This window comes from Trachypithecus francoisi, unplaced genomic scaffold (assembly GCF_009764315.1).
Source record: "Trachypithecus francoisi isolate TF-2019V2 unplaced genomic scaffold, Tfra_2.0 Lachesis_group21, whole genome shotgun sequence".
NCBI lineage: Eukaryota > Metazoa > Chordata > Mammalia > Primates > Cercopithecidae > Trachypithecus > Trachypithecus francoisi.
Genome location: NW_022681467.1, coordinates 33,391,812 through 33,418,159, shown reverse-complemented (window position 1 = coordinate 33,418,159; position 26,348 = coordinate 33,391,812). Strand labels below are relative to the sequence as shown.

General features: G+C 41.2%; 1 protein-coding gene across 1 annotated transcript in view; it reads right to left on the bottom strand.

Annotated features, from left to right (window-relative positions):
* Positions 1–26,348, bottom strand: part of CTNNBL1 (catenin beta like 1) — a 179,918-nt gene that overhangs the window by 100,918 nt on the left and 52,652 nt on the right. Inside the window, exons 5-7 of the mRNA XM_033186386.1 lie at positions 15,500–15,597; positions 7,857–7,950; positions 5,111–5,202 (exon numbers count right to left, since the gene is read on the bottom strand). Of these exons, the coding sequence (XP_033042277.1) occupies positions 5,111–5,202; positions 7,857–7,950; positions 15,500–15,597 (284 nt within the window). The remainder of the gene's footprint in view (positions 1–5,110; positions 5,203–7,856; positions 7,951–15,499; positions 15,598–26,348) is intronic.

Here is a 26,348-nt window from a genome sequence, read left to right as displayed (position 1 = left end):
AATTTTGTTTCTTTAGAAAAGAAAAATAACACTTGGTTTTGCTGTTATTTTCAATAGTATGTAACATCCTAATAAGCTTGTATTCCCCATTAAAAACATTAATTGTGATGCAGCATCTCTCACACTACTGTTATCTACTTATCTGTTAATCCATTTAATGCAATCATCTGCAGTGGTTTTTATCCTCATTAGAATAAATTAGTGAGGTTTGATTTGTTGGATGAAGAGATCCATGAATATCTCTATATACTGCTAGGTTACCAGTACAAAAAGGAGAAATCCAACACTACAATGCTGTCACCAATGTGTCACTCACTTAAGAATTACTCAAGGATTACTGAATAAATATGGGATGATCAGTCAAATTGCAAGGTTTTATCAAGTAATCTAGACATAAGTACTCTAGGACCTTGGTTCTCAGACTTTAGCTTACATCAGAATCACCGTGAGGGCTTATTAAAACCCAGACTGGCCCAGGCGCGGTGGCTCACACCTGGAATCCCAGCACTTTGGGAGGCCAAGGAGGGTGGGTCAAGAGGTCAGGAGATCAAGACCATCCTGGCTAACACGGTGAAACTCCATCTCTACTAAAAATACAAAAAGATAGCTGGGTGTGGTGGCAGGCGCCTCTAGTCCCAGCTACTCAGGTGGCTGAGGCAGGAGAATGGCGTGAACCCGGGAGGCGGAACTTGCAGTGACCCAAGATTGCACTGCTGCACTCCAGCCTGGGCGACAGAGCAAGACTCCGTCTCAAACAACAACAACAACAACAACAACAAAAACACAGACTACCAGGCTCTACTCCAACTTTGCAGATTCAGTGGGTCTGGGTGGACCCAAGAATTTGCATTTCTAACAAGGTGCTAGGTGATGCTGATGCTCCTGGTTGGGAAACACAGTTTGAGAACAGCTGGAAGGAGATACAGATATGACATAGACACAGTCCTTGTAATTATAAAATTTAGAGATATTTGGAGAAAGAAAATCAGCACACATAAGAATATTCAAGTTGGCCAGGTGATGGAGTCATCTCCACTTTACAGATGGAGAGAAGATGCTCCAAGAGCATCACACAGTTGCGGGTAGATGCTAGAACCCAGATAGGCTAACTCTCACAAGAGAACCCATTGGAAAAAGATGAAGGGGTTGATTTTTTTATAAAAGAAAGTGGGCAGTACAGGCTGGAGGCGAAGTACTATGGAAAGGGGGCATAAAGAAAATTCTGGAGGCTTGGGTCTTAATCCTAGTTCTATCTCTAACTAGCTACAGGGGTTTGGGCAAGGCACTTAATATCGACAGGTTTCAATTTTAAATTTTTTATCTACAGTAGAACTTACAGATTTCCTTTTAGTTCTAAAAGTGAAGATTAGGGATTTAAGCTGTTTCATGAAGGGTGTGTAAAATTTAGAAATACGAATGGAAGAGAGGAGCCAGTCATTCCTGATAGAGTCAGGAGCAGGAACAAAGCCAGACACAGAGGTCAAGATAATTTTGACCTTTGCAGAGCAGGGGATAGATTTAAAAAAAAAAAAAAAAAAAAAAAAGGTATCTAAAAGGTAACAAAGGCCAATGTTTCAAAACTGAAAAATGAAAAGGTCAAACTGGGTCAGGGTAAGAGGCAGAGAAGGTGGGATCTGATGTAGAAGGCACAGCATCACTCCAGGTAAGTTTCTGAATGGGGAATGGCATAGTGAAAATGGATTTTTAAATTTGTCTCCAGAGTAAAATCGTTAACAAGAAGGTCCACATTTCCAGAGACAAGTTGATCTCAGTGAGAGTTGTACATTAGAATCACGTGTTTGAAACATTTCTAAAATATACCAAAGACAGAGACTAAGACAGTAGGTCTAGGGTACAGTGTGGGAATCTATTTTTTCAGTTCCACTGGTGATCTTAATACAAACCCCCAGCTGAAACCCACTGCTATAACATCTTTACAATTTAAAAGCATTCTCATATTTGATTTCACAATAACCTTGTGAGATTGGAAGGGCAGGGAGTATGATCCCCGTTTTTCAAAGGAGAAAACAGGCCAGAAAAGTTAAGAGGCCGTTACCCACAGTTACACAGCTAATAAGTGAAAGTCAGGATCTGGGTCCAGGACTCACGAAGAGTCACCACGATGTTGAAGAGAGTGAAGATTATAACAAGTACGTCCCTCGATTATGAGAAATAAGAGCAAGGCATTGCTGTGAAGGACATGCCCTCTTGCTGGCCTCACTCTTAAGCAGGACTTTATTTCATTAACTAATTAATGAAAGAATTAATTAAGCCTGGGCAGTACAGTTTTCTTCTAAAAGCACTTGCTTACCAGTAAAAAACCCAAACAGCATTTTGATGTTTAAATATCCCCAAAAGCTTGAAAACTGTTTCAGAGACAGCAACCTGGTTGTTTATGCCCTGAGGATCACACCAATGCAGTGCCTATATGGCAAGAATCAATAGTTTGCTAAACTATCAAATGGGCCCCTTCATTATGATCATAAGGGTAATGGCATCCAAGTCACACACTCAAAAGTCAATTTCCCTTCCAATGTTACCAATTAAAAAAAAAAAAAGACTCTGGGAAGTTTCAACAACTTTCAAAAGGCAGAAGGTCTGACATTCTAGTTTAATGAAGATCCTTGAATGAGTATTAAGTCTCAAGTAACTTGGAAAAATCTGTCCTGACATAACAGAGACAAAAAAAAAAAAAAGGATTGAATTATTTTGTATATTTTAAGGTTGCATCCCTAACCTGTGGTTACTCCCCCAACAACTCAGGTCCCTGACATCTACGCCACCCCCTTAAAACTCAGTGCTCTACTTTCCTCTCTTCCACTTGTTGCTCCCAAAACATCTCAAGGTTTTGGAGGATAAAAACGTGTTGAATACTGAGGAAAGAAGAAACTGAGTTTAGAGAGATGTAAAGGAAATTAAATGAGAAACAAGTCTAGTTCTAAAACCAAAGGATATTTAGACTCAAGAGAGGAGGTCAAAAGGAAGTTGCAAATGACAATGCACGAATTAACTACTTGCTGGATGCAAGACTCAAAGGCAAGAGGGATGGGGGTTGGAGGGAGTTATAGTTTACTGACCTCTGCTAGGCAAATGTGCCCATACCCACTAATGGTAGCAGCTGGGCTAGCTGAGCATCCTTGAGCCAATGTTATGTAAATCAAGGTTACAGATTTAATGGGAACAAATGGTTGAATAAACACGATTGGAAAAGACTAGAGTGTTAAAAATGGAGAAAACCAAGGAGCATATGATATCTTAGGCAGAACCTTCTCCTTTAGCCCTGCCAAGACAGTGCAGGACAAATCTGACCTGATACAGCCCAGACTTTCTGGATGTTTATGACACTCTGAAGCAGAGCAAAGCCATTCATTAGAGCATGACTTTAGCTACAAACAAGTGCCTCCTTCTCACCAAAAAGTTGGGATCCTTGCCTGCCTGAGGACCATTTCAGTAGCATATAAGCAGTTCCAAACTGCCTCCCATCACACCTTTGGTTAAAACTGTTCTGAGAGGAGCTCTTGCCTCTTCTTTCCCCCATTTACTCTATTAGACAGTACTAACTGTTAAAAAGACAATCACAAAGACTATGCTAAGAAGGAAAGATAATGAACAATCCAATAGAAATATGGACAAAGAATATAAATATGAAGCTAAAAGACATGAATACAAATGGCTAATCAACAAGAAGCCAACACACTTCACTTGATTTTAAAATTACAAATTAAAATAATACCAGTTTTCACCATCAGATTAGCTAGAAGCAGAGGGAAACAGATAACTCTCAATCAGTGGGGCAGCTGATCTATCAGTGGGATGTGATAAATCAGTGGGAATAATTTTGCAATACTACAAAAAATGTTAATGTGCATAGCCTTTGGCCTATCAATTCTACTTCTATGAATTTATTATACAGATAAACTGAGACAAATGTGTACTTTAAAAAGTTTGTATATACAGTAGTCCCCCCCTTATCTGTGGGGGATAGGATCCAAGGCCCCCAATGGATACCTGAAACTACAGATAAATTCCATATTTACTATGTTTTTTCCTATATATGTACCTATAATAAAGTTTAATTTATAGGCCAGGCACGGTGTTTCACACCTGTAATCCCAGCACTCTGGGAGACCGAGGCGGGTGGATCACTTGAGATCGGAAGTTTGAGACCAGCCTGGCCAACATGGTGAAACCCCATCTCTACTAAAAATACAAAAATCAGCCAGGCGTGGTGACGCACACCTGTAATCCCAGCTACTTGGGAGGCTGAGGCAGGGGAATCACCTTAACCCAGGAGGCAGAGGTTGCAGTGAGCTGAGATCACGCCACTGCACTCCACCCTGGGCAACAGAGTCAGTGAGACTTAGTTTCAAAAAAAAAAAAAAAAAGTTTAATTTATAAATTAGGCACAGTAAGAGATTAACAACAATAATAAAATAGAACTATTATAACAACATACTGTAATAAAAGTTTTGTGAATGTGGTCTCTCTCTCTCAAAATACCTTTTAGTATATACTATACTTACCTGTTTTCAGACCATGGTTAACTGTGAGTAACTAAAACGCGGAACATAAAACCACAGATAAGAGGGGACTACTGTATTCACAGCTGCACTGTTGATAACAGTACAAACTTACCAGTGGGAATGATGAGATTAATTCTGGTACATCTGTGTGGTGGAATACTGACTAGGCAACAACTAGTTCAGTGAGAAGATCAACTTGCATAAGAAAATAGTATATAATTCTGTTTGAGAAACACATTCCCCTGCATACACAGAAGATTTCTGGGAAATGGGTATGATATTAACAGTGACGCCTCCGGGAAGGGGGACTACAAGCGATCCGCAGAGGGGATCTTTTCAGTTTTATACCTTCTGTATCACATGGATTTGTATTTATAACATGTTTGTATTTTCAGAGGTACTAAGACTATTTTTAAAGCCTCTTGTTTTAAAACAAACAAAAATGGAGAAGAAAGAAGCAAGAGGTACCAGAAGCTTCCCAAACTAGATCATATGGCCCAGCATAACAGTCTATGCCAATAACCCAGCATCAATCACGCCCAGAGCAAAGACAGGTGTGAGCTGCAGTTTCCCCCAGCCAAACTCACCTTCAGCCTCTTCAACAGCCACTGTAGAAGACCCTGCTGGGCACCCTCTGTACACATCTCAGGCCGGAACTCAGCCATGTTTTCCACAATAGCTGAAGGGAGACAGACACCAGTCATTTGGGAGGACAACTTTGTTTCTGTCTGCAACAAGCTTGCTTCCCATGACAGGCATGTTATTCCTCTCCCCACTTCCCTGCATTCCTCCCAGCCAGATGCTGGGTTGTCATTTTCAGATTAACCAGGGAGTTGCTGTGGTTTTCTTCTTCCAGTTATGCTATAAGTAAAACTCATAACTGAAAATGGTGGAACTCACAAAAGGGCTAAGTGATAGATTTTCTATGCTAATAGGGAACACTAGAGCAGAACACACAAAAGGGTGGATATCTGCCTAAGAAGTTCCACCCAGTCCTGAATGAGTCCCAGAAACCCATAACCAAAGAGACAGGGAGTTAGGCAAAAGCCTTAGGGAAAAATCAGGGGCTGGTGAACTCCGAGTCTCTTCCTTCCCTGATTCATCCTTTTGCAGTTCTACTTCCCTGCATCAGGTGGAAGCAAGAATATTGCAAAGCAGGCAAGTATGGTCTTTTTAATTGAACAAAATAACATGCACAGAGGAGAAAGGTCATGCTGGCAGAGGTAACTCCCAGGTACTAGGAAGCAAATATATATGGTCCTGCTATCTCCTACAATAGCCAAAGTGTTGCTTAATAGAAAAATTAAAAACTAGGAGGAAAAAAAAGTTATTGCATGACTATGATACTAAAAAGGAGAACTTTTTTTTTTAATCACCTGGAGTCCTTAATATCAAACGGTTTCATTTCTTTCAGCCCCTCTTCCACTCCATATCCTGGAATATGTTACTATCATGAAACAGCTATCCTTCTGTGTTCCCTACGCACAATACCCAGAACACACTGGGTGTGAATTTTGAAGAAGAAAGGGCTGAAGAAATCACCACACCTCCTATCTTCTTTCTCACTCCTTTGCCCACATCAGCCTCCACAGTGGCAAGTTAAAGGATGACCAGGCAGCGGAAGCACGAAGCTGTGGGAGCAGAGGAGCAATGAAACCCTGAGAGATGAAGAGCACTACGACACCCTGAATTACTTTCTGCCATTTCCTACAAAAATCAACTCATTCGTTTTAATCTTCCATGCCTTTATCCTATTCTTCTGCTTCTATTTTAGATGGTTTCCTATTGTTCACTTGAACAAAATCCAAGCTTCCTGCCATGGTTTACAAGGTCTTCCATTATCTGGACAAACTTACTCCTCCAGTTCCATCTCCCACCTCTGACTGTCACAGGCCATTTCCAGTCTTTCCTCAAATCCCAGCCCCAGTCATGACTTTGCAAATGATACTCCCCTGCCTGAAGGCCCTTCTCCCACTCCTCCACCTGTCAAAATGCACCTGTCTTCATATTCAGCCACAGTCACGCACAGGAGCTAGCTGCTCCTATCCAGCAATTTGGAGGCTCTTCTTCATTCCCACAGTGCTTTTCACTGACTCCTATGATACCATCTGTCACCCAGCATTGTCTTTCCTTTCTTTTCAAGACTCACCTATCTGTCTGCCCTGTCAGGAGCAGAACCATGCCTACTTTACCATAATCTACCCTAGGACCTAGCACAGTGCCTGACAAACACCAGGCACTCAATAAGCGAGAGAGAGGGAAGAATCTCTTGAACTGTTAGTAGCTGGCCGAGCTGCAAAAAGATCTCTGTAGACTGGCAGGCTGGTACTTTTTATTAACAGACAGTCAGAAGTCAGTTAACAGACTTTTGATACCACAAAATCCAGCATTCTGCTAACAAATGGCAATGCCAAATTCTGGCTCTAGACTACAGCCAACTCAGATTACAGAGTGTTGTGATCCTCCTCTTACCCCCAGGTGCCCATCTTTCCCCTTCTTTATGATAATCCTCAAGGAAAAGAGTCCAGAACTACAATAGAAATACGTGGTACACAAGGGAGCTAAAAATAAAAATCTAATCTCATCAAATTTTCTGCTTCCACTGGGCCTCGTTCATTTCTCAAGCTCTGCTTACAGATATGTCATCTCTGGTTTTACAAGACAGTGACCAGTAATAAAGAGGGCTACCCCCAAAACACAATTTTAAATAGGATATTGGTTCAACAACTTTACAAAAGGAAAGACTGGGGAGATTTAAGGAGGAGAAGAGGAGAAATACTACAGAGGATTCATTTTAAATGAAAATCTGATGTAGGGACAGTCAAGTAGTAGCAATATTTCAACTCACAGTTTACATGGTAGTCTATACCTAAGAAGAGAAAGAAACACTAACTCTTTTTCAAATAAAATGTCCTACAAAGGTACAGAGTGGCCCACAAGTTTGCAGTTCCATTGAAGGAAAGTGATAAGAAAAACCAACTTAAAATGATTTAAAATGTTTAAATATACACATTCCAAAGGAAACAAAATTAACCAGCATAGACTTCATCCTAACTTTTGGAGGCAAAGGCCTGCTAACCAGAGCCAGCAGTTTCTGACTAGGAAGGTTACCTACTTCGTGGATTTCTGTTTTTATTACCCACAAGCCAAACCAAAGCTGCAGTTATATGAAATTTACACAAAGGTCTTCACTTCTGAGAAGGCAGTTTGGGAGCAGAAGGAAGGAAAACACTCCTGCTATTGACTCTATTATGAAGAAGGAAGGGAAATGAGCACAAAGTCCCAAAACAAACACAAAGCAACTCAGGCAATGGCAAGCACCCTTCCTCTCACCCAGAGTGTTGTGGACGCCATCTGCCTCCTCTTTCACAGACTCATCCAGGCGCTCCAGATTCTGTACCAGCAGTGCTACCACCTGCCCATCCACCTGCAAGAACAGCGAAGCAAAAGGAGAGAGGGATGTTACAAAATGGTCCCCAAAATGTTCCCGTTCCCATACTTACTTCTCCACTATTTGAATGAACAAAGTAAGTAAAAAAGCAGCAATCTATGGTTTACAAGGTGCTCTTCCATCCCATTATCTCTTTTAAGTCTTAAAGTGACCCTGAGGTAAGTAAAAGGCAGGCATCATTCTCTCTAACTTCAGATGAGTCAACTGGAGCTCAAGGAGACAGAGTAAAATTCAAGGTTAAAAGGCTGGTGAGTGACAGTGTTAGCACTTGAACACAGACCATCTGAAACCAAGCCCTGTGCTCTTTCTCCTTCTCTGTGGTACTCAGACAACTCACGAGAATGCCATCTTAAGTCAGGTCAGCAGTTCATTCAAGCCAAAACACATTTCTAGGCCAATGCACCAAAAGATGTTTCGCTGGAATGTTCACCAGTCACATTTTATGTTGACCTCAAAACATTCCTGTTTCCTTGCTAAGCTTTTATGAAACTACTACTTATAAAGAATTTATAGTTCCCTCTTAAAAGGAATAATCAACACAATAAAATATCTTCTATTTGTATGGGATGCACAGAAAGCTACTGCATTTCCCTTAATGGAGTCAGACATGTTGAGACAGACAAGAAACTTTCAGTAGCCACACCATATAGCTGATGTTCAAGACGTTAGTGACTCAGCCAAGACCACACAGCTATGGAGCAGTGGAGGCAAAGGCAAAAACCAGGCTTCCTTCTCCTTAGGTGAAATGATGCTTTTACTACTTCATGTACCTCCTGTGCACAATCTGTGTCCTAGGGAGACTGCCCTTAGGTAGCCCTGAGGCACACCAAAGAAGATAACTAAGGAAACACCTAGTTTTCTGTCATCGAGAAGGGATGATCCATCTGGTAACGGATTCTTAAGCACAGCCAATAAGTAAAGCCACATCTGAAGACACGGTCTGCTGCATATTTTTGTCATCCTCCCTCTCAGTGTTTTGGTTTCCTCACTTATGAAATGGGGATAAGTTCTAAAGAGTAAATGAAAATATGTGACAGGCCTTACCCTAGGTCTAGTCCATGGCAGCTGCTCAAAGAATCAAGTAGAAGGTTTGAATCTAGCCCTTTACCCTGTTGATAACTGATTATTCACTGTTCCTCTCTTCCACTGGCTAAGAAAAAGCCAAGTTCCTGAAAGACAGGCACCTTGCTTCATTCATCTTTCTATATCCTAAGTCTACTACAATGCTCTATACAGCAGATACTCAGTAAATCTTGCTAAATTTAAATAAACTGATGGAACACATAGTTTGTGCACTGTAATTGCTCCATTTATCCTCATGTAATTCTCACATCTTTCACAGGCGAGAAAGTAAAGGCTCTGAGAGGTTAATTAGTCTGATTGAAGTCACAAAGCTGGTGGCAGAAGTACCCAACTCCAACTCTACTTTTTCCCATAATCCCCCATTATTTCAATGAGGGGAGAGAATGAGGGAGAAAAAAGAAGGAAACGATCTCATCCAACCAAATACTTCCAGAGCCCTTGCATGTAAAGTATTCTATAGACACAATTCAAACCGAGCTTAAGGAGGCAAGCAATGGCAGGCGGCATAGATCTTGAAACATGGACTCTTTACTCTGTCTGGGTGAGATGTAAGGGAAATATGTGGACAAGGGAAACATGAAATTATTGACTAATTTGTGATACCTGAATCACAAATGAATTAGATTTTTCTAGGCTCTCCTTTATGCCCTGGTGTGAGGAACAAGGAGGGGATACTATTTGAAGAAACACTGATGCCAGATTTGGGAGCCTGTAAACACAGGAAAGTGCTGCTTTCCCATCTTGTGCCAAGAGCTATACAATCTTGCTCTCAAATCTCACAGCCAGCAAAAGCTTCACTAAAGAAATCCACTACAATGTTTTCCTTAATTAACTGGACAATTTGAGTATGTAAGAGAAAACAGAAAAACATCTGGGGGAAAAATATGAACCATGTCACAGTATGTTTTTCCCTAAATCACCCTGATTGACTTATAATCTCCCTGAATCCTAAAGCAGCAGACACCACTACTCCAGTGGGTATCACACTGCTTGCCAGTTCTGCAAACTGCTTCACCAATTTCAATTGCTTATTGCCGCTTTATCTGCATTATTTTTCTCCCTTTCTTTGATTCTTAGTTATGTTTCCCATCTCTGCTGTTTAGAAGGTGGTGGGGACACTGTCAGTGAGCAATGCGTTTAAGTCCTAGAGCTGAATGGTTATGGATAACGGGCCTCCGGCTAGTGGAAAATCTTCTTTCTTGCTACGGAAATCCAACCCCTTTTTAAGCTTGCAAACTGTGAAACTTTAAGTTTAGTTGGGTTAAATGCAATTTTATCTGATTGCAGGAAGGCCAAAAGCAGTAAAAATACATTTAGTTCAGAAAAACCTTCAAAAAATATTTATATTATGCATAGCTCTGGATATCATTGAGTAAAAGTACAAATTAGCATTCTGATCTATTCCCTCTAGCCCCTTAGGCCTACCTTCAATTTTCTGGACGTGTGACAAAGTCTGAAACTAAAAACAAATCCTGCTTAGGGATTAAAGCATCAGCCAGAGAACCCTTGCCTTGGAAATCAGGACTGTCTTGGGTGTGATGTTTTCTGATAAGTCATTTGTTATTTCTGATTGTTAGCAGGCCTCCCAAACAATATTCCGGGAGGTCCGACTGAGATAAAGTTCAAGGGCACGATCAGACATCATCTTCACTTGACCAAAGAGGATGGATATAAGAGAAGAGGAGGAAATAAAAAAGAGACAGATGAGAGGGTTTGAAGGATTCTTTTTCTATCTGGTACAATCTGCCAATAAGCTTTCTCAAGAGTTAGACTGGGGTTTTTCTGCCTACTAGGAGTTTCAGAAATTTCATATTTAAAAAACAGCAATAACAATAAAACCCATACCCACTGAATCTTGATCAAACAAGTTTTGAGAATAATACAGTAACATGGTCATAATACAAAACTCAGGCCTTTTGTATCTGAGCTGTAACTTTTCAGCTTCCATTCTTGTCCCTCCAGTCCATTATCCACACAGCGGCTAGATGCCCTGTTTAAAACGCTGGTCAGGCTACGACACCACTCCTCTGCTTACATCCTCCAATTACTTCTCTTCACCCTGGCAATGCCACCCAACCTCTTCACCAAGGCCCACAGAGCCCAATGTGGTCTGGCCCTGACTCTGCGTTCTCCCTTCACCCCAGCTGTACATTCACAAGACTGGCCCCTTCTCTGTTCCTTGAATATGTCAAACTCAGTCTTGCCTTATGTCTTTTGCCCTTTTCCCATCTTGCTCTTGAACATTCTGAATGGCTGGTTTCTTTCAGAACTCAGGCCTGGCCCGACTATTTAATCCAACCTGACTTCCCAGCCACTCTATCTCACATCACTCTATTTTAATTCTCTTAAACAGAGAACCACTCTCTGACAGTTTTCTTGTTTATGTATCTACTATTTCTCCCTACACTCATACCATGTGAGCTCCACAAAAACAGAGGCTTTGTCAGGCTTGCTCACAGCTGTACACCTGGTTTCCAGAATCAGGAACACATCAAGTGCTCGATAAACATTTAGTGAACAAATGAATTTTGCTTTGAAACAAATACAGATGAAGGTGAGAACATGAATGGAAATGGGAAGGAATAAGATCCAGGAATTTTCACAGTAAGTACCCTTACAGCAACATAAACCTGGCCAACCTCAGTCTCGCCTGGGCAGCACAAATCCATCGTCAACCAAGTCCAAGGCAAACCGAGATGGGGCTTCAAAGTTTAACATTTCAGTAGGGTTAACTGAGTGCAGGAATGGGTATGGAGGGTAGTCCCCTGGTAGTCCACATCAAAGCCACTTTTGTGGAACTCTATAAAGAGTTTCTGTAAAGCAAATGCTGGCTCCTAGACACTGGCCAGCTACACCACCCAGCCACACTTCCATCTCCATAGGCTGGGACACCTCCACATGCTCTCATATTAAAGGCCCCCTTCAGAGGCCATTGCTGATACCTGCAGCTCTGCAGCCCTTCCTGATTATTCCACCAGAAGCGAGCACTCCCTCCTCTTCGTGTCCACAGAAGCATGCCTCTCTCATAGCTGTTTTCAATGTTCTGCCTTGTATTATCATGACTTATTTCTTCCTTTTTAAAAAAAAAAAAAAAAAAAAAACTACAGCTCTATCCTCTCATGTCTTATTTAGGCCCATCCCATCTAAATGTGGTTTTATTGAGTGTTTGTACAAAATGTTTTTGAAATATTTTTTAAACTGAAAAAAATGTTTGTTGAACTCAATATTCACAGACATCTTACTGTGTGGCAGATGATACATACAATTTTAACCTGACATTTGCTAAGCGCTTAATATCTGCCAGGCATAGTACCTTTATAACGATAATGGTCAACATTTATCAGGTGTTTACTCTGTGCCAGACTGTTCTAAAAACTTATTACATATCTCACTTGTTCCTCACTTTGGTACTGTATGATAGGCACTACTGTTATCTCCATTTTACAGAAAAAGAAACAGTATGGAGAGGTTAGTAACTTTCCCAAGGACACAGAATTGGTAAGTGACAAAGCCACTGCTCTGACCACTCTCCTGATGGGGATCACCCCTCAGGAAGGACAAACTTATAAACAGACGTCTATAATCCAATGTGACAAGTGCCAGGATGTACAAAGCGCTAGAACAACACATCCTGCTGAGGTGATGAGTCTGGAAAAAACTCAAAAGGAAAGAGATGAAGTTTAAGTCAGGCCTCACAAGATGAGAGGCAGTATTCCAGGGAGCCCCAGAGAAGCAAGGCTAGGCAAGCGGAAGGCGAAGCATGAGCGAAGGCATGGGACTACCTAGCACACGGCAAGTTTTGGGACTGGCAAGTAGAAAAATGACTGTAATTTAATCATCACTCTCAAGAAGTCCAAAGTCATCTGTGGAGAGGTAAGCCAGAGAATTGCCATCAAAGCAATATACCCTCTTGTTTACCACTCTTCAGAAAAGAGTCCATTTTACAGGCTACCAGATCAACTTGTTACAAAGCACAAATATTTGCCTTTTGCCTAAGTAACAACAGTGGATATGAACCAAATTTTAAAACCCTGAAGATCCCTGAGAATGCCAGGACAGCATTCTTTCCCCACAAATGTGCTATCCTATTGCTTAGGACTTCCAACTGGGAAAAAGACCAAAGCAATAACTGCAAACTGCACACCACAATAAATTCTGCCACATGCCCTCTAGCCTCTGCTCATGCAATTCTAGGCCTCAGATATTGGCCCCAAATTAAAACTACAAAGACAACTCAACCCTTGTAATATGAGAGTACTTATCAAATTTCTTCCCGAATGCAGCACAAGAGTAAAAAAAGTAAATGGAAGACCACCGCCAGTTCTGTTCTCTGATATTTACTGATGACTTCTGACTGGTTGCAGACAAGCAAATAATCTACTGGAGTCCAGGAATGTTCAGTGCTTGTGAATCCTACCAGCCCCACCAGGATAAACCTGTAAGAGTCAAAATCTTAAACTAATATAATAATAATAAAAACTAAACTAAACAAACAGAACATCCTGCATAGCAGTTACCTAATGGCTCCCCAGACTGAGGGTGAACTGTTTCTTTCCAAACAAACAATAAAATCTGCCAAGATGCAGCTTTTGTCGGTGGGCTTGGCAACATGGAAAAAACAAAGGGGACTTTTATGTGAATTGCTGTTTCTGGGTACGTTTTACATGCAACAGCCAGACTAGCTGTTCCTCTCTCGTCTTCCCTATTCAGACAGGCAAAGGATGGTAATTAAAATCAGCCCAGGGACCAGGCAGGAAGGCTCATTCAGGGCCATGTAATTAACCTCTAGAAGGTAAGACTGCACAAACGACACTGCGGGGACACAGAGTAGGAGCAAGTGCCACAGTCTTTCCTCAGATGCCCCTCAAAACAAAAGGACTTCCCAACATCATCCTTTTCTTTCTGCACAGTGGTTCAAAGGAAAAATAAAGGCCCTGAATTCTATAAAAGTAGCAGTTTGCTCTCTAAAGGAGCCTGAAAGAAAAATGGCCATAGAAATTTTCATTATACTCAGTCATAAATGGCCCTGCTGGACTCCAGCCTCACTCCCTGTAAGAGCCAGTTCTTCATAACCAGTGGGTTCACAACCCCTTCATTCACACCAAATGCCAGCAGCGAGCACGGGCCATGGGAAATTTCTAGTGTTGAGAACATTATGAGAAAGGGTGAGGAGGAGGTGGGCAGTGTAGCAGTGGGTTTTGAGATCATCTGGGACCCCAGGCCCAGCCATTTTGATTCAGTGGGTCTTGGGTAGGACTAGAAAGTAGCCAAACAAGCACCCCAAGTGCTTCTAATACAAGTGGCTGTAGTGATCTTTGATAAACTGCTAACTGAATCAAAACCAATACCAACATCCTTACCAGAGAGAAAAGACAAGAGAAGACAACAGAAGGAAGAACAATCCACAGAGCCTTGAGGAAGGATACAGCTCTGCAGGTGGACAGAGCTCCACAGGTGGTATCAGGGTAGGGGCTGGACTAGATGCACTTCTGCCACTGGCCAGCTGGGGTGCCTTTTCAGCTTTGTGGCCCTCTCTGATCACCAGTGTACTAGGAAATCTAGGGCGGTAGAAACAGATTGTGGGGGGGATCAGAACATGCAGGCTGTTTTATCAGCTGTCACAGGACTGGCTGAGCAACCCAGTGGGAGTCTTCACTTCTGCAGCTGGTTTTCCTCGCATGTAAGGCAGTTCGACTAGCTGGCACCTGGCCACAGCTGCACCTCACAGACCAACTCCTCTGGGTTGGCTGCTGCGTGAATCAATAGCTGAAGAATATTCTGAGGCCTAGCCTAAGGCTCCTCAAAAGACTACAGACATCGACTGCCCTGTCTTCTACAGGCAGGGAAAGACATTCTGGCCTCAATGAGCTATAAGGTTTATTCTCATTTTTAACATTCTCCAATTCCTCTCTGATGACCTATTTGTAAAATAAGTAATAATACCTGTTCTCACTGGCACTTGGGATTAGAAAGTCCAGATGAGAAAAACATTTGTGAAAGCTCTTTGTAAAAAGGCCAGTAGCAACAAAAGAGAGGAGGAAAGAAAGGGGCAGAAAATATACAGTCTAGGAGACCACAGGTTCAAATCCTGGCTGTGTGACCACGGGCCATTTGTTTGGCCTCTCTAAGCCACAGCTTCATGGCTGTATATGGGAACAGCAGCAATAATGCCAATGTGAAAGGATGTGGTGAGAAGAATGAGAAATGGCCCTGCCCACAGCAGAGACTTACTGAGGGCGAGGCCTCTGCCTGACACAGTTCCAAAGCATAAAGCACTGCCCCAGTCATATCTCTACTTTTTCTCTCTCCTTATTCACTCCAGTCTCACCATAGTCCAGCCTCACTGTGGAGTTCCACCTGGTACCCACTCTCAGAGACGATAGCAGTGGTAATGCCAACAACTTATACAAACCTGCAAAACCCCAGAGGGTGTGCAACTTACCAGAGCATCGATAAGCACTTCTGCTCCCTCTTCACTCTCATGGAGGGTGTCTATATCTGTTAATTCCTGAAGCAAATCCACCACGGCTATGGACACATGTGAAAAATGTTAAGGGAATAACACACACACTGAAACGGCACCGACACTTTTCTTCCCTTCTGTTTCCTCTTCAATTGCTTTATCACCATTTACCTTTAATAGACTCCGGTTTTATTAACAACTCTTCAACAGGGTTCTACCCACAGTGGGTGTTCATTAAATGTTAACTGACTCACTCGGTCTCTTTCCTTACGCTGCCTTCCTGGCTGTTTAGTCCATAGGTTCACTGAATTTTCACAGATTGCAACATTTTAAATAGATCACCTGGGAAGTCACTTTTCCAGTGAGAAATAGGCCAACACCCTCAACCTCATCTCATAATTTAAATTCTTGAAACTCACTATAATCTTAACTACCTTGTACAGTTCACCTTCGAAGGCAGTAATCATTTCTAAGAGGTGGCTGATGTTCACCAAGGAGTCTTCAGAGATCAGGACATGATATAATTGGTTGAAAACAAAGGGAAAAATTTATACGGAATTGGGCTAGTCCCCATCAACCTCTGTCCCCTCAAATGTCACACTGCTATGAACATAAAAGGAAGAATAGAGAATTTAAAACTGTGCAAAAATAGGAAAAGGAAAGGGAAGTACAGGGCCAGGCACAGTGGTTCATGCCTGTAATAACACCCAGCACTTTGGGAGGCCAAGGCAGGAGGACTGCTTGAGCTCAGGAGTTTGAAACCAGCCTGGGCAACACAGTGACACCTTGTCTCTACTAAACATTTAGGGAAAAAAAAAAAAATCAGCCAAGAGTGGTGGCACATGCCTAAAGTCCCAGCTACTTGGGAGGCTAAGGTAGGAGGCCTGCTTGAGTTCAGGAGATCAAGGCTGCAGTGAGCTATGATCACGTCACTGCACTCCAGCCTGGGAAACAGAGTGAGACCCTGTCTCAAAGGAAAAAAAAAAAAAGAGAGAGAGAGAAAAGAAAAGAAAGGGAAGTATAAAGAAAGGGAAACATGAAGGAGAGAGTTATATTTGGAAACTGGGTGGCAGAACTAAACTTATAACTAAGCTTCCTTTCCCTCACCTGAAAACTCTCTTATCTCTCTCTCTTTCTCTCTCTCTCTCTCTCTCTCTCACATACACACGGGTGCACACACACAACGGGACAGAGAGAGAGAGAGAAACAGATACTTTGCTCCAGCAAACTGCATTTATTGAATGCCCATGATGACTAAAGCACTGAACATGATAAAGGCCAATCCATTCTTCATTCTGGGCCTCAGTTTCCTCATCTGTAAAATGAGAAAGATAGATCATCTAAAACAACTTTAAAAACCATACACCACAGGCAATAACCAACACGTAACAAATGAAGAATACATACGGACAATACGAACCACACGCGTCCTGAAAAGGAGCAATCAGATGGAGCTGGGGAATTAGTAATGACTTGCAAGAAGAAGACGGCTCAGAAAACAGGCAACTAAAAATATGAGGACAGGCAGACTAGAAGGCAAAACCACAGGAATAAAAGCAGAGAGACTGGAATGTACAAAGCATTTGATGAGAAGAAAGGATTGGAGGAGAGGGGAGGGAAGTGGAAAGGGGAGAGAAAATTGCAACTAGCTGAAGAAAATAACATTTTTAAAGAATAAGCTAAAAGCTGAGTGCAGGATGCATTAAAGCACGGTAAGCGTGAGGGATGGGGGTGGCACACAGGAGCCACCATGTGGACAGCATGTGTGGGTAGTTGTGGGAGCCAGCCTGAAGGAGAAAGGCCTATTCCAAAGCTACCACATACAACAGAATCCAGAAGATTTAACAAAGGTCAGAATCAGGGCAGTTTTACTAAAAAGAAAAATAAAAGATGCAGAACATATGAACAAAAATGACAGGACTTGCTAGCTGACAACTGATGTTCTGGGTATTATATGCAGGTCTTTTGCTGAAAGAAAAATTACTTGAAGGTTTGCTTTACTCATTTCTAACTGACCAGCTGACCATCATGAATAAGTAATTAAGCTTTCTGTGTCCTACTCCTTCACTCTTAAAGGTGATACTTACCCAAAACTTAGTATGAGCAAAGAGCTTAAAGGTCTTTGGACAAAAATCCTTCATGCTTAACATCTTCACCTAAAAAATAATCAGAAAGCTGTTGACAGAGTCAACATATGTGCCTGATATAGAGTAAACTGAAACACACAAATTATTTGAACCAATTATAATAAAAAACAGCAAAAATAACCAGGCTACCAAATTAACCCCTAGAAACCCTAGAGCTACCCTTGACTAGTAGGAATTAGTAGTTCTCCCTCTCTAAAATTAAAATAGTCATCATCATAATAGCCGCCATTTTTAAAAGTCACAGCATCATGTCTGGTGCTATGCTACTGGAATTCTTTCAGCAGCATTATAAGATTCGGTGTAAGCACTATTTAACAGATAAGAAAGGTAAAGCTAGCAGTTGTTAACTTCTCTGGCCTGTGGTGGCTCATGCCTATAATTCCAGAACTTTGGGAGGCCAAGGTGGGCAGATCACTTGAGGTCAGAAGTTCAAGACCAGTCTGGCCAATATGGTGAAACCCTGTCTCTACTAAAAATACAAAAATTAGCCAGGTGTGGTGGCACATGCCTGTAATCCCAGCTACTTGAGAGGCTGAGACAGGAGAATTGTTTGAACCCAGGAGGTGGAGGCTACAATGAGCTGAGATTGTGCCACCGCCCTCCAGCCTGGGTGACAGAGCGAGACCCTGTCTCAAAAAAAAAAGTTATCTAAAGGTCACTGCAATAGTAAGGGAGAAATGTTAGGTCCACCTGATTTCAATAACAATGCTATTGCCAACTATATTTCATATTAATGCACAAGGGGATATACATTCAGTTTAAATACGGCTACATTCAGGTAAATTCTAGCTATTGACCCTGCTGTAACCACAGAGAAAAGAACTATCATTTAATTCCACCATAAATTAGTAAAAGACTCAGGGAAAAGAATAAAATGTTGACACCTTCCCACTCTTCCAAGAAACTCCCATATTTATTCTCTTGAAAAGTTCATAACCCATTCAAAAGCTTATTTAATATGTATGGCAACATTCACCTAAATCCATCCATCCATCCATCTATCCATCCATCCATCCATCTATCCATCCATCCATCTATCCATCCATCCATCCCCTCACTGTGGAGTCAGATGGCTACAGGACAACTGAGCTGGGCATGGTGGCTTATGCCTATAATCCCAGCACTTTGGGAGGCCAAGGTGGGAGGATTGCCTGAGTCCAGGAGTTTGAAACCAGCCTGGGCAACCTAGTGAGACCCTGTCTCTATTTAAAAAAAAAAAAAAAAAAAGCAAATAAATAAATGTCTATAGAAAAAGGATCTAAATCAGGCATGCAATAATGCAGTAAGTAGTGTCACCTTTACATCTCTTGAATAACACCATGAATGATTAAGTACTTATTAACTTGTATATGATGATTATTAAGCGATAGCCTCAAAAAGACAAGTGGAGTATATCTGAAAGACCAACAGATGAAGAGTCAAAGCAGGCTTGAGGACAAGGGTCATATCATATTCATCTTTGCCTCACATCTTTAATGATCTGAATGGTCCCAAAATTATCACCAGCCATGTAATCTTGTGCAAGCCCCTTTATTTCCTTAGAGCTTAATTTCCTCATCCGTAAAACTGGGGTAATAGTCTCTGCCCAGCCTCTTCCACTGAGTTGCTATAAGGAATAAATGAGATCAGGTATGTCAAAGGCAAAGGACGTTAAAATACTCAAGAAATGTAAAAGCACTATAATATAGATTGTTAGTCAAGTCTTCCCACAGAATGCCCAAAGCCCTCACTATTGCCTTCATTTTTCCAAAAGCCTCTAAAATCTAAAGTTTAAGCTAACAACAGCATAGTCCCCCCTTTCTGGGCCACAGTGGGCTGGAAGATTTAATTTTATATCTCAGCTATGCCACAGAGATTCAGATTGATCAAGTCCTTTTTCAGCCTCTCAGGTCTTGCGGGCAAGATATCACATTTTTCTTTGATTATTCTTACACCATGCTCACAAATGTGTCACATGAAACCTAGAAACTTAAAAAATAAGAAACGTTTTAGACAAAGGTGATTTTATAGAAAAGCATAAATGGCTTTTCCATGAAAACTTGCTTCTTATTATGTTTCAATGGATATCTACTTGCCTCCTTTCCTGCCTCAGTTGAGAAGTCAAACAAGAAATCAGCTACCCACCAGCCCTGGTAAACATCTCATCAATCCTACCACTAACTGATTTTATATAAATTCCCAACTGTCACAAAACAGCATTTCAGCAAGGCAGTAATAAGTCTGTAATTGCCATCATCAACTCCTGGGTAATATAATATGACCCAGAAGACAGAGGTCATTTGAAGACCAGAAAGAGGAATGAGAATCAAAACTAAAGACAGACAAACTCTCAATCTTGATGAGAAAATTCAGCATGGTTGGCCATCCCTCCAGCATTTCTTCACAAGCAGACTCTGGGCATGGGTGATAGGTTTTTCCACTGTAGTTACAATTTCATTTCACAAGGTAAAAGGCTCTTCTGTCCAAGTATAATAGGAAAAGAGAGAGCCTGTCTCCCTGCGAATTACTAAAACACAGTTTTTGATAGCCTGTTTTGTCATGTCGAGTAGAAACGCCACCCCCACACTCCCTCTGTACCTGTCCACTACTGGGGCAATAAGTTAGTGTAATAATAGGTAAAGCAGAAAAGACCAGCTGGGCACAAAATGGTCTATAACACAATGGCTCTTGGAAAAAAAGAGTGGTGTTTACTTCTATTTTTTGGCTCTGGATATTTGTTTTGGGGTCATATCCCACTTAGAGTCTTGGTACAGAAACTAAGCATTAATCTCATTAATCTCCAATGAGATGAGTCCACAAGGAACAAAGTTATTAAAAACAACAACAACAAAGAAAGAGAAATAAGATGTATTAAGCAGATGGCTTTTTAAAAGTCATTTCAAAAAAGCTTTCTTAAGACAAATAAACCAGTATAGATTCAGAGAATATAACTGTTAATGTAATAAATGTGAGCTTTTTAAAAAATTCTCTTTTCTTTAAGTTCTAGACTAGGACAGTAATTAGATATAGCTCAATTAATGCAGATGAATTTCACAACAGACAAAATGGTCTTTTTCTCCTTTAAAAGCAGCTGGCACAAAGCTACCTAGAATGAAACTGGACACTTATTCCAATCCTAGATCAAACTAATATGAAGGAGAAAATGTACTCATTCAACATTTATTAAGTCCTTATTAAATGCCAGTGGGGAGTAATATGCCACAGGAGAAATGTCCAAAGCAGGCTACAACCACCCTAATCTTCCGGGGACATAGATTTCACCTAAAACAAGACCAAAAGTTGCATTAATCTGGTACCAGGTTTTGTTTGTTTGTTTGTTTCAAGTTACATTAAAAGATCCTTCTTCTACATTGCCATTTTGGCACTTTTAACCTAAGGTGTTTATCTTCAGAGCACATTTAATTGGCTCCAAAAAATAAGTGGTTTATCAATACATATCAAGGAAGTCAGATGACAGATGTGAAAAAGAAGTAAATTCTTCTAAATGTAATTTTAATTCTGGAAATATCAAGACAAATATAGCTCCTAGCAAAATAACAGCTCAAAATACGTAAGTCTTCTTAGACAGTGCTGGCGGGAAAGCAATGGAGCAAACACCAACTCCCTCCCAGTCCAATTAGAAGAAAGCCCCTTAGGAGGCTCAAACCCTTCCCAGCCCTATTCTTGCTCATTAGCACTGGGTCTGCAACACAAGGCACCCTTGACTATTGTAAACACCCTCTGGGACAACATGGTGAGTCTCAGTCAGTTTGTTCCACTTTAGTATTCTCAGACCCAGACTACTCAAGTTCAGTTGATCCCTGTTGATCTAAAACACCGATCTCCTTATTTTCCAAATTCCCACAGTAATTCTTCACAAAACTCACTTGACAACTCTGTAAGTTCCCCTGGTTTTCTAGAATCAGAAGAAAACTAAACAGTCATTTGGAAAAGAGCAGTGTTAATGACCACTCCCTAAAATTATTCCACACCAAAAAGAGCTGTCCCATCAGCACAATGATCTACTCTGCCACTTACAAATTTTTCCCTGCTTAAATATTAGCATTCAACCCAATGTACTGGTATCTTAAGTTAACATTACAGTGAAACCTCATTTTTCTGTCTCACAAAGGGGTGGAGAGAAAGAGGACTTTGAAAAAATTGGGTTCAGATTACTGGATTTTTTAATTTTAATTAAAGAATAAGGCATTTAGCTGGGAAGCAGTAGTCATTGTTTTTTTGTTTGTTTGTTTGTTTTTAATTAAGCCATGGACCTGATACCTTGATAAATTTGTAGTGACGACATGAGCAGCCAGCAAGACCACATCAGCTTCCATCCGAAGTATGAGGAATGGCAATTTCCATCGCAAAGGGAGAAGCTACAAAAATAAACCTGAAATGCATGCTAATCTCCACGTCTGTCAAAAGCTTACCCATCTCCACTCCCCACACCCCCAAGCCAGGGATGACACACACCTTGTCAGGGCTCCAGTCAGTGGTATTTCCTGAGCATACTGCTCCAAAGGCACTGTCCACACACACCATGGGGGTGGGGGGTGGGGGTAATTAGAGGGTTTTTGCTTTAAACTGGAGTTATTATTTTTTATTAGCATCCAACACACTTATCATACAAAGGAGGAACCCAGTAAATAACAGTGATCTACCAAAAAGACTTTAGAAGGGACTCCACTGACCACTCAAATTGAGAACATGGCAAGCGACATACAAAAACAGAGTATTTATCCATTTGGCACCATGTGATTGTTGTTGTGGTTTGTTTGTTTTTTTCCCTTTTATTCCTCCTTGTTCCTTTGGGCCAGTAGAGTAAATCTGGCTTAAAGCAGTCCACAAAAATGGATTTTTTAGCAATACTTTAATATCTTTAAATGTACTTTTGGTTTTATTTTTCCATAGAAACACTCTAAAAGGTTCACAAGAAAGGAGCTCTAAACACGTTTAATGATTTACTTTAAAGGAAAAAGTGTTTAAAAAGCATTATTTTGAAAAGGCAGCAGCTGCTGGGTTCCACCTTCTGCTCCCTCCGACTGGATTTAGAGTAACCCTCCAAAGCCACGTGAAGTATGTGCTCCCCACCCCCAAGATATGCTCTCCACAGACCAGAATCCATTCTGCAGCCAACCGATGGCTGGGCTCCAGTCTCTCAAGGGGGCAGATGAGGCACAGAAGCGCTGACAAGCCCTCACCAGCAGCAGTGATGCAGAGCGCCAGAATAAACTCTGAAGCTGCTTCTCACGGTTGAAAGGATAAGGTACAAGCTGTTTTCTCACATCCTCTGCCTCTTAAGGTTACAACAAACCAGCCTCTGATCCAATTAAAATCCCTACAGTTTATGTTTTCGCAGAGGAGGACAAAGCAAAGATGACCAGTGCTTGCTGGGAACATAACCAGCCATGTATGGTCTTGGTTGATAAATGAAGAGTTAAAAAAGATTAAAAATTTAAGTCATTACTGCCATGAAATTGTTTATTCATGGTAAGGTGTTTTGGGCAGTTACAGCTGTACAACAGTAAATTGTTAACAACCGTTTCCTGAAGAAAGATTTCCATTATAGATCACAGATAAGACAAGCAGCAGAGTGCAGTGTTGCAGGGAGAGCAACGTTCCGACCAACAGAGAATATGGTCGATGCAAGTCAAGAGGACCTACCCTTTCCTGAAATCACTTTCAAGAAAAATCGTACTTTGAGGAGGATGACATTTACCCTAATTGCTGCCTCTAATTAAAATTAAGGTAATTTTAAAAATTTCAAATGCACTTTAAATTTGATGTAAGGCATAATTAGAAATCAGATTTTAAAAAATATCATTAGGGCAGTTGGGTGCAGGTTGGCATACAAGAGGAAAAAAAAAACAGTTTAGCTCTCAGAAAACATGAGGGAAATGGCAATCTGTCAAAGTTATTATAGGCGGATGTGTTTTTTCCCTTTTTAAAGACCAGAACTTAACAACTTAGAACATCTGTGCCCTTGCCTTTCCCAAATATGCCGATGTTGAACAGCATTTTTTTGTGTGTCAGTCTTCTCCCCAGCAGGAGCCAGGCTGGTGAATCAGCAAAATGTCAGTATCTTCCAAAAGCTGTTACTATTATTTTGAGTTAGCAGGAATAGAAAAAAGAATGAGTGGTGTTTCCAGAAAGAAAATAAATCATTTCTGTACTAATACATAGGGTAACAGGTGACCATGCGACTCTGTCAGCAATGTCGTAAATCTCACAGGAAGACTCGAGGTGCACTGGAGGAACACTGGACTGAAAATCACAGACCTGGAGTGCCCATCTTAACCTCAAGTTAGCTATCCAACATCTGGACCTCACACTTGTCACTAAGTAAAAAGAAACAAGGTGCTCAGCTAAGTCCTCTCTAAGGTCTGATCAGATTCTGAAATCTATCCTTCTGTAGGTGAACTGAAATGTGAAGTAACAACTAGAACTCGTAGTCTCTGAATCTGTGAAGATCATTAGTACCCTGAATAGAGCTAGGCGTATGGCAGTTACCCGCCAAAGAAGGAATGTTTATATCCCCCCACAGATTCATATGTTGAAGCCTATCCCCAATGTGATGGTACCTGGAGGTGGGGCCTTCGGGATTAGTGTCCTTCTAAAAAGAGACCCAGCGAGCTCCCTCACTCCTTCCACCATGTGAGGACACAGTGAGAAAACAGCTATCTAGGAACCTGGAAGCAGACCCTCGTCAGACACCAAAACTGCTGGTGCCTTGGTCTTGAACTTCCCAGCCTCTAGAACCGTAAGAAATAAATTTTTGTTGTTTATGAGCCACTCAAGTTCATGGTATTTTGTTATAGCAGCCCAAACAGACCAAGATAATACCCAATATATATTTACTGACTGATGCTACTTGAGCAACCAGCACAGCTTATGGTTCCCAAGGGCCTAGCACAGTGCCTGGTACATCATGAGCACTCACAGCAGGTCTACTGAGTGAAATTTCATGAGACCATATACTGAGCTCACTCAGTAACAAGGTAACTAACTAGGGTCCTTATACAACCTAGAACCCCACAGCGAACCCTGGTGAACAAAGTCATAAATCTGGGAGCTAACAGATCAATTCTTGATACTATCTAACATTACATGAAGCATCAGAAATGTCTTAAGACAGTCCTTCAAGAAGCCTGCATTAAAATTATGCACTGATTTATTTCTATGAGAATTATCAGCCAGGCAAGAACTTAGTCAGACATGCTCTCAGGAGAGAGATTACCAGAAAGATGAAAATAACATGAAGCAGCAGCAGATTCCCTGTGAATATCACTCAAGCAGACTAACTTCATTTGTCTCTTACCTTTGGAAATCTGGATTTAAACAGAACAACTACTAGAAGAAAATTTGGTTTAATGAACATAACCCTGTCCACAGACACATCAAAAGCCTTTGCAATAAAGCTACTGCACATCTGATAGCCAAGATAAAGTATAAAATGGTTTTGGAAGTCACGATTCAGATTCAGTGACAAGTAACATTTACTAAGTGCCTACTACGTATGTATAAATACTGTGCTCAGCATTTATACACTCCTTTGATCCTCTCAGTAACACGGAAAGCTACTCCAGAGGCTGAGGCAAAATCACTTGAGGCCAGGAGTTTGAGTCCAGCCTGGGGAACGTTGCAAGACCCATCTCCAAAAAATTAAATTAAAAAAAAAAAATTAGCTAGGCATGGTGGCATGCACCTGTAGTCCCTTCTCAGGAGGCTAAGGAATAGGATCACTTAAGCCTAGGAGTTTGAGGCTGTAGTAAGTTATGATTATGCCACTTCACTTCAGTCAGGGTGACAAAGCAAGACCCTGTCTCTAAAAACAAATAAAAATAAAAATAACACTGAAAGACAAAAATTATTAACTCTACCTGTGCAAAGAATACAAGCTGTGGAGAGGCACCATCTTTCACACAAAAATGAGGCTGAAAGTCAAACCTAGATTGTCTGTTTAGGTCTAACATGCAATCAACAAATATTAAATGTTATTTATTATGTGTTGTACCCAGTCCTTTTTTTTTTTTTGAGATGGAGTCTCACTCACTCTGCTGCCCAGGGTAGAGTACAGCGGCATGATCTCGGCTCACTGCAACCTCTGTCTCCTAGGTTCAAGAGATTTTCCTGCCTCAGCCTCCCGAGTAGCTGGAACTACCAGCGTGCACCACCACGTCCTGCTAATTTTTATTTTTATATTTTTAGAGATGGGATTTCGCCATGTTGGCCAGGGTGGTCTCAAACTCCTGACCTTAAATAATCCAACCACCTTGGCCTCCCAAAGTGTTGGGATTACAGGCATAAGCCACTACAGCCAGCGTCGCTTTTAGGAACTGGAAATATAGGAATGAACAAAACAGAATAGCTCCCCTGTCCTCCTGGACATCCAAATGTGCTTTCTACCACGGTTCACTATCTTCTCTAGTCTCAACTCCACTGGACCATCAGTTAGAAGAAAGATGCCTAAATTAACAGATTCGAATCTGTCTGGCTTTGCCCCCATAAGGGGCCTTCCAATCCACATCCTAAAAAGTAAAGTTGTTGATGTGTGAACAGATATATCACGATGAATTCTAGTAATAATAAGAGCAAATAGGACAATTAAGGATTGCCCAAGATTTGCAAGACTTGTTAATAGAGAAAAACCTCATTTTACTTATTTTCAAATGAGTAAAAAGCACTGTGTGTTTCAAGAT